A 9,578-nucleotide genomic window follows, 5' to 3' on the forward strand; every position below is an offset into this window, starting at 1 on the left:
TAAATCATATTTATTCTATTGTCTTGCATAGCATAGTAAAGTACTGTTAAACTGAAGATTAATTTCCAGACATATGTCATTCAGACAGTATGTTCAGTGTCACTGAATATAGTATAGTAGCACATGCTCCTATCTAGGGTGACTTACAGTATAGGAGAAACAGGAGTACATTCACATGTTTAACATGAGCAATAGTTCCAGACCTGTCTAATAACCTTACTTGTCTAACAAGCAAAAATGCAGTTGGAAAAAATACATTGTTCTATAAACAGCGGGCGATGACTCAGACTTGAACAAAATAATTACTCCCGCTTCTTTGAGCCTTTCAGTGTCCGACACTTGTGTTGTTATTTATCATAATATTTACAGGGGCATTGTAAGCATTGCAAGATCCCAATAGAAAGCTTTATTTGCTTTATTCACAGTGCTCCAGGGGTAAAGTCAGATTATTGGCTGTTCTCTCTCTTAAAACAGCTTGTAACCTGTAGATGCCTCGTGTGGAATTCAAAGGAACTAATGCAGTGGGGACCTGAGGATGAATGAATTGTAAAATCAGGTAATCCTGATTAAGATACCCTAATCTCACCCATTTCCATTTACATCTTTTAATAGCAAATAATATATATGCAATTTTTGCAACGTTAAATATGACCATGACCTCATTGGCCACCAGCAATGCAACATCAAAACAAACAGCCTTATAGTGCATCCTATAACTTAACCGTTGAGTCTAAAGAATCTGCGGCACTGTCACACTGTCACTGGCCACAGTCCCCCCACCCCCACAGAGCCTCAGTCACTCTCAGTCTCCCCCAGCAGACAGGTACGGACCATGGCCTCTGTCACCACGTAGGGGTCGCAGTTGGCAGCGGGGCGGCGGTCCTCAAAATAACCCCGGCCGTCCTTGCCCACCTCACGTGGGATACGGATGCTGGCGCCTCGATTCGCGGTTCCCGCAGAGAATTGGTCGATGCTGGAGGTCTCGTGGGCGCCTGTCAGCCTGCGCTTGTTGTCCTCACCATCGTGCATGTCGTAGCAGCGGATATGGTGGGCATGGCGCTTTTCCAGCTTCTCAATGGCGTCTTCTATGTGTCTGATGGAAGGAGGAGGAGCAGAGGGCCGGATCAAGCAATTCATTTATTATTATGCTTAAGTCAACATATGTCAAGTAAAAATACACTGTCACTGTTATTTCATGTGGTGTGTGAGGATATTTATCCATATACACAGTCCCCTCAAAAAGTATTGGAACAGCAAGGTGGATTCCTTTGTTTTGACGACACACTGAAGACAATTGAGGTCAAAGATATACATGAGATTACAGAACCAAATTTCAGGTTTCATTTCCTGGTATTTTTTCTAGATTTGTTAAACGACTTTAGTATCAGACCACCCAATTTTTAGGTGAGCAAAAGTATTGGAACGTGTAACTGACAGGTGTTTATTGTTGCCCAAATGTGTCCTGTTAGATTGATTGGTTAAACAATAAATAGTTTTGGTTTTAGCCTTGGGTTTTGCATGTGATAAGATAAACCAACATGAAGACCAGTCTTTGGGGGAAAAGCAAGCCATTTTGAAGCGTGGAAAAGAGGAGACATCGATCAGAGCCATTGCACAAGCATTGGTGATAGCTTGGACAACAAGTTGCAATGTTCTAAAAAAGAAAGAAACTGCTGGTGTACTGAGCAACAGAGATTGAACCAAGGAAAACAACAGCAGTTGATGACAGAAACATTGTGAGAGCTGTAAAGAAATTCCCCAAAACAGCAGTCAGTGACATCACAAACAATCTCCACTGGGCAGGAGTGAAGGTATTGAGGGAAATTTTTAATTGGCTCACGAAATATAGCTCAGATGGCATTAACTGTGTAATTTGTGCAAAGCATTAATATGTGCCCACTTATACTAACGTGCAGAGAGAAGCTGTCTACCAGTGGAAATTTCCACTGAACTGTAGCAACGCAAGCAAATATGTGTCATAGGGCATGAATACCAGTAAGATAAGAGAAGCAGAAACATTTGTTTCAAATATCATCACGAGCTTGCAGAAAAACAGGAGCCCACCTAACCAAGAAGGAGCGGGCCACACTGGATTAACCCCAGAGCTTAGAATTGTTTCTCTCAGTGCATGTGTTGGCTGCGGACTGGAGGGAGACAAGGACTGCCCCACTCTCTCCCCAGCGACAGAATGTGTATGAAGCTGTTCTCAATTTACTCTCACTTGTGCAGAGCTGTTATTGTGTTGCAGATTTGTATCCAACAGTATCTCAATCAATCTGAGATTTGCATGGCTGTTTCTGGAGTGGGCTCACTGATATTTATTGATGATGTTACTCATGATGGTAACAGCAGGATGAATTCAGAAGTCTACAAAAACATTCTGTCTGCCAACTGACAGAGAAATGGGTCCAAACTAATCGGGAGGAACTTCATCATACAGCAAGACAATGACCCAAAACACACTGTCAGCACAACAAAGGACTTAATTAGGGAGAAAAAGTGGAAGGTTTTACACTGGCCAAGTCAATCACCAGACCAGCACCAGCATGCATTTCACCTCCAGAAGAGGGAAAAACCCTGAAACAAACAACTGAAAGAGGCAGTAAAATCCTTGAAAAGCATAATAAGAATAACTTGATGCAGTTATTGCAAGCAAGGGATATGCTACCAAATACTTAAGCGTTATGGAACGAGAACCCGTGGTATATCATGGATACAGCTAGCAGGGTGGTTAGGTTACATTCCCTAGCTGTGCCAATATCCACGATATACCACAGGTTCAAGTCCCATACCGCTTTTATACAACGGTTGCCACATTTATCTTTCAAAATTTCACAGACAAAGACAAGAGAAACTTTAAATCAATGTATTTTTAATGGAACTATGTTTTATGGTAAATGTATTCTTCCGCTGAACAGTTTATCGGTTGCTAAGCAACGGTATTGCTAACGTTAGTATGTATCCCCACTGCACTAATGTTGGCTAGATAGCTTGCTAGTTTACGTTACACGTGACAACTCACACAAATAATTTGTCTTTGTTGTAGACTCATGGCGTCGTTATGAATAACCATTGGCCTCGCCGGGGTTTGGTAGTTTTGTTGGTATATTTCGATCCGAGGATGTTTCCTCTGACTAACTGACCTAACGTTAGTGCAGTGGGGATACATTATTGCGTGTAAGTTAGCCATCGGATCTAACGTTTCATCGGTTCATGTTATCATCCCTATAACTTGACTTCTCTATACGGCCGCCTTACCATTTACCGCCGATGAGCGTCTGATGTTTATTAGCTAACGTTAGCTGCCAACGACGTATGTGAAGGACATGAGCAATACAATCAGAAGTTCCGTTTTTGTTTGTTTGTTTCTCTCCCCCCGCCCCAATGTTTCTGACACTTTGAAACGTATGTCTCTGTTTAAGCTATCATTGACTGTACCAAGCACCTGTCTAAACTGAGACCGCCCTGTAAACGGACTGTATGATCTGGGTTGTCCTCCCTTTTAAGAATAGGGAAAATCCCAATCCACTGTGTGCCTAATTACATTTGGCATTACAGTCTCGAAAACAACACGATTTCGGCATAGTTAACAAGCTCACAGTTTCTACATAGCTCTGATTCAGTCGATCTTGAAGTAACGTTCCGCGGCTGAGTGCCCACCAGGACGTGTCTTCTGTCCATTGCTTAGCAACCAATAAACTGTTCAGCGGAAAGAATACATTTACCATAAAACATAGTTCCATTAAAAATACAACTATATGTGTGTAGTGCAATGCACATTTTCCATGCGTAATACAGTTCTGTGCGTGTATGTCTATGTGTAGTATAGTTTGTGTGTGTGTGCATTTCTCCACACGTAGCAGAGTTGTACACTCACTTCATCCCTCCCTCTTCTCTCATGGCCTCTGTACTGAAGTTGGTATGGCAGCCAGACCCATTCCAGTCTCCCGGCATGGGTTTGGGGTCCAGGTTTGCGATCACCCCAAAGTCTTCACACACGCGGTGCAGCAGGAAGCGAGCCATCCACAAGTGGTCCGGCATCTCTATACCTTCACACGTGCCCACCTGGAACTCCCACTGCCAGGGACAGGGATAGGAAGAAGACAGGAAATAAAGGGCATGATGGCATGAAGGAATGAAAGACAGATTGTAGCAGATTTGCTTCCAATAATGTCACATACCGGTGGCACTTGGCCGTGAGACTGATGACTGTAAGCTGCACTGAATGAAAGTGTCAAAATGTAACTGTAAGGCATAGACAGTACCAAGCGTTTTGTTTGTTTGTACAGTGATTAAAGTGAATTGTGTTATGGCAAATTGCCATTTGTGCGATATAATACAATACAATGCGCACTAATTCACATTCTGAGAAAAACGTTTTTTAACGTAAGTGGCAAACCTCAGATACATCACCAGTTGAAACATTTTGATGCCAGGGTTGGAAAGATGGTTAGAATCGATCAAGTTGTCTGTACTATATACCTGAGAGGGCATGACCTCTCCATTGGTACCGTAGATCTTCACTCCAGCGTACATGCAGGCCTTGTAGTGACTCTCCACAATGTCTCGGGCGAACGCCCTGTCCGCGCCCACTGAGCAGTAGTATGGGCCTAGGAGAGCCAACAAGTGAGTCCCACACAATTGGCACAATTGGTTTGGGTTATCTAATCAGCCCAAGGCTTCCTTTCACAGTAGGTAGCTAGGACTGAGAACCCGCAACACCCAATGCTCAAAAAATGCATCCTCCTTTCCTCCATTTGTCTCTTCCCTCCATACCTCCAAATAAGAATAGGAGATGAGTGAATCAAAGGAGGATATATTATTGAGACAAACCCCAAGACAGCAAAAGTGCAAGAAACCAGGCTCAATAGCTGATGTGGGCTTTAGATTTTTTTTTTTTTTGTCTTCTGAGTTTTTTGTTTTTTTTGCCAGATCCCATTAAGGTGAAAGGGAAGGATTTGAATTTATTTCTTAGTTTGTCTGTTTAATGAGCAAGCTCTCTCTCCCTATTGGCAAATAAAACACACCTGAAAACAGGACTAACTGCATATCTTAGCACGTCTAATCGGCACGTGACACTGTCATTTTATGTTCCACCCTAACGTCCTTTAAGTTGTTAAACATATAAAGCTTCTTCATATAATCCATTCATTCATTCGTTATCCTAACCCGCTTATCCTGAACAGGGTCGCAGGGGGGCTGCAACCTATCCCAGCATACATTGGGCGAAAGGCAGGAATACACCCTGGACAGGTCGCCAGTCCATTGCAGGGCACACACACCATTCACTCACACACTCATACCTATGGGCAATTTAGACTCTCCAATCAGCCTAACCTGCATGTCTTTGGACTGTGGGAGGAAACCGGAGTACCCAGAGGAAACCCACGCAAACACGGGGAGAACATGCTAACTCCACACAGAGAGGCCCCGGCCGACGGGGATTCGAACCCAGGACCTCCTTGCTGTGAGGCGGCAGTGCTACCCACTGCACCGTGCTGCCCTTCTTCATATAATAATTCATAAAATAATACTGATAACATTACATTAACTGTGATCATTTCAGAACTACTCACCCTGGGGTCTTGGAGACCCACCCTGGGGCCAGCTGAAGGGGTGTCCATCCATGCCTTGCAGGACGTACTCTTGTTCCATCCCAAACCAAGGCTGAAAATGCTGTGCTGCCTCCATCGCTTTATTGCAGGTGAATCGTGTGTTTTGCTCTGGACAATACAACACAGGCATAAGGACGGGTAAGGGTTTCTGGATAATTTAACTGCCTCCCCAGCCCTGCTCCCTTGGATCCCTGGGTTCAGGGTCTCACGACAGGCATGATCACCACGGGGTGTCAGCAAGAACACAGCTCTTTCCAATGGTTTATTTTTTTACCTCTTTCCTTGCATCCTTTCCTTGCTCCTTGCTCCGCCCATTAGGGGGGCAAGGAAAGGAATTGAGAAAATGTGAATTAAGCAAATGGAATGTCCTTGTTCCTTCAAACGTCAATTTGAAGCCACATCAGTTAAAGATACATGGCAGATGACGTGAGAGGTGGATCCAAGTCCATCACTTATATGTCTCACATTCCTATAAAATATACCTCCTTGCTCATGAAATCTTCAGGAGCCTCCTAACTCCTGGCTCCTAGGTAATTCGAGGAACATTCAACAGATTGGAATGTCCTTAAAGATGGCGGACTTCAATCTATTTCAGGGTCAGATGAGGAACAAGGAGACAAGGCAGGGTAAAATAAGTAATTGGAATGAGGCCAATGATTCCAAATCCTTTGAACTTCATTATAAGTGCAAGTCCAGGGAATGCATACAGGTGGAGGTGGGGTAGTGATGTGGGGTGATGAGGTGTGATGAGGTATAGTCCAAAGGAAGGGGGGAAGCCTAAAGGGTAGGTCAGGTATAAAACCCAATGCAAGAGGAGAGGGGGCCTCCCTCCTGGTTACAACAGCAATAAACAGCAGATGTGGCACAGATAGCAAGTGACCGGTTCTAGCTAACTTTGGGACAGATTTTGCACACTTTTTTGGGGGGAGTTTCCCAAAATTCGTCAGCTACAAGTGTCACTTCATTCTAAATATGTTGGAGGGTGGAAAGGAGCGATGAGGGCTAGAGATTCCACCAACAGCCAAAGGGCACTTTTTTTGTCTCAGAGCAGGGGGCATATACTTCAGCACTACCTGTTGGACAGTGAGTGAGTGAGCGTTTCTGGGCAGAGCGTGTGTTTGTGTCCGCTTTCTTTTACTGATGAGAGGGGGACACTGCAGTACTGAGCTGAAACACAAACAAACTGGAGATTCCTAATCAGGAGGAAAAAGGACTGGACGTTAAAACAGCGACTGCAGATGTGGGGAGGACTGTACCTGCGGGCTTGCGGTTGTACTTCAGCACCTCACAGAGGACCAGCTTGTTGGGGTCACGGGTGAAGGGGTCCCGGAACATCCGCACAGGGATCAGGTACATGTCACTGTTAGAGCCCTCTGATTGGTATGTGCTAGAGCCATCAAAATTCCACTCTGGAATATCTGCCAAAGAGTGGAAAAAGTAAATATTATTATTATTATTATTATTATTATTATTATTATTATTATTACTGATAATAAAAAGTGATTTAAATGAGTAAAAACACAATTGACAAAATGATAATAAAATAACACTGAAAAAAGACAACTAAAGTGACTACGTGTGCATAAGAACCCATTACCCTCAATGCTGCTGGGCTCACTATCCAGTGTTCGAGTCTTGCAGCGCAGACCTTCTCCGGTGCCATCAATCCAGACGTAGGTCACCTGACACAGGCCACGCTGGGGCAGGGAGAGGTAGCGCTGCAGCTGAACCTTGTTCAGCTGAGAGCTGAGTGACACTGAGGACATGACTGAGGGAGAGGAGACCAGTCAGAATGTATCTGTCCAAACTGTATCAGGACACAGCAGTACATGGACTACACTGCATCTACACTGCATGAATCATGCAGTATTCAACAAATAGTAGAGTATTCATTGAATTCTGATTCTAAAATCAACAGTGATTGAGTATTTTTAACCCAAATATATACATATTGAGTTATATACACTCAGTGAGCACTTTATTAGATATTTATTACTTATTTTTTAGACTTATTGGTCGTCTGCTGCTGTAGCCTATCCAGAAGGTTTGACGCATTGTGTGTTTAGAGATGCTCTTCCGCATACCACTGTTGTAATGCGTGGTTACTTGTGTTACTGTCACCTTCCTGTCAGCTTTGACCAGTCTGGCCCTTCCCCTCTGACCCCTCTGACAACACTTTTTGCCTGCAGAACTGCTGCTCACTATAAATATATACAGTGAGCTCTTGAGACAAAGGCATATTTTTTCTTGATTTGGCTCTGTACTGCACAATTTTAGATTTGTAATCAAACAATTCACATGCAGTTATTAAAGGACATTTTCAACTGTCACTAAAGAGTATTTTCACTTTCACTGTGTAGAAATTACAGTGCTTTTTATACATTGGCTCCCGATTTCAGAGCACCATAATATAATGGGACAAGTGGCTTCACAGGTATTTCTAATTAGTCAGGTCAGGTGAGTTCAATCGCTTCCTTAGCACAGGTATAAGAGAGCTTTCAGTATTTAGTCTTGATTCTAAGCCTTTCATTGCCTTTGGAGTCTGTTATTGGCTTCGACAAGTTTTGCCAATGACAGTCAAGGAAGTCATTATGAGGCTGAGAAATAAGAAGAAAACTGTCAGAGATGCCAATCAAGGCCTACCAAAATAAATCATTTGGAACAACATTGAGCAGAAAGATATCAAGTTGAACCTGCATGTATTTAAGGCAGGGAAGCTCTATGAATCATGAATGAATGATTCTTTCCTCTAAAGAAAAAATTATGAATCCTTTAAGTGTGTAATACCTAGAATTTCTGGTATAGCAACAAGCCAAAGGAATCCTTTGAAGAACTGAAACAATGCAATCCAGTGACAGGAAAGGCATGTACTCACCCACCACAAAATATGTTGTATTACCTAACTGCTATAAAACTACTGACTACTGTTCTCAGTTTCATAATTATATCCTGGGAAAAGCCACGTCAGTAGATTTTATTCTAAATTCCAGCCTCAATTCTTTAACAGTCAAGCCTTTAGTCAAGCTTTTTAAAAGTACAGTAGCTGTGTTTGATTTGCTGGACGGCTGTCATATATTTTTGTTTTGATACCTCTTTGAGGATATTATATTTGTTTAATCTTTGCACGATAAAGAGGTTTCCTCTTACAGAAATGGAATATACCAAAATATGTTGAAATATACAGGGCTCCAGAATTATTGGCAGCCTTGGCAAGTATCCACCAAAATACTGTAAACTAACAAATAATACTGTTATTGACATAAACTTTATTTTCCAACATGTGTAGTGTGCTTTTTTTACAGAATAAGATGGATCACTGCACTGATAACGTCCACCCAATATTCATATGTACAGTAGGTTGAGTAATCTGTAGTTTAAAATGTTATGAAGAAAAGCATAGCAAACGAGGCAGGTAAACTTCAAATAAGCATAAACAAAAACAATAAGTAAATCAAAATAAAATATACTATACTGTGCAATACCATGATAAAAATGGAAGCCAACTTACTTGGGTGCAACAGAACAGTCAATGAGAGAAGCTGTGCTGCGTAGATATTCTCTTCCTCTGCTGTGGTGTTGTAATTTGATTTTAGTTTTTAAAGGGTGCCTTATGGGAACTCTGAGTGACGTATGGTCGTTAGTCAGATGGAATGCTCCGGTCAGGCAGCAAAGTGAAACCGGCGCACTTTCTTGAATTGTTTTTTTATTTTTATTTTTTATTTTTTTATACAGCTGGCAATCAAACAAACAAAAAAAATTACTTAATCGGGTGTTGTTTAATCGCGTATGTTAGTTTACGATGTTCCGAGCAGTGCAACTTTCATGACGAATAAATGAGAAATTACTTCCAGATCAGATTTGGTTTTTATGTGTGTGTCAAGTGTATTTCCTTCAACAACAACAACAACAACAACAACAACAATAATCATAATAATAATAATTATTATTATTATTAAAATTATT

General features: G+C 42.1%; 1 protein-coding gene across 1 annotated transcript; it reads right to left on the minus strand.

Annotated features, from left to right (window-relative positions):
• LOC133141901 (glutamine synthetase-like) lies at positions 1-9,578 on the minus strand. Its single transcript, XM_061262719.1, has 7 exons — positions 9,124-9,578; positions 7,213-7,383; positions 6,872-7,033; positions 5,577-5,723; positions 4,483-4,610; positions 3,878-4,077; positions 1-1,093 (listed from the first exon to the last, which is right to left on the minus strand). Exons 2-7 carry the CDS (start codon positions 7,379-7,381, stop codon positions 793-795), a joined length of 1,107 nt encoding a protein of 368 aa, XP_061118703.1. The 5' UTR covers positions 7,382-7,383; positions 9,124-9,578; the 3' UTR covers positions 1-792.

This window comes from Conger conger, chromosome 12 (assembly GCF_963514075.1).
Source record: "Conger conger chromosome 12, fConCon1.1, whole genome shotgun sequence".
Taxonomy (NCBI): Eukaryota; Metazoa; Chordata; class Actinopteri; order Anguilliformes; family Congridae; genus Conger; species Conger conger.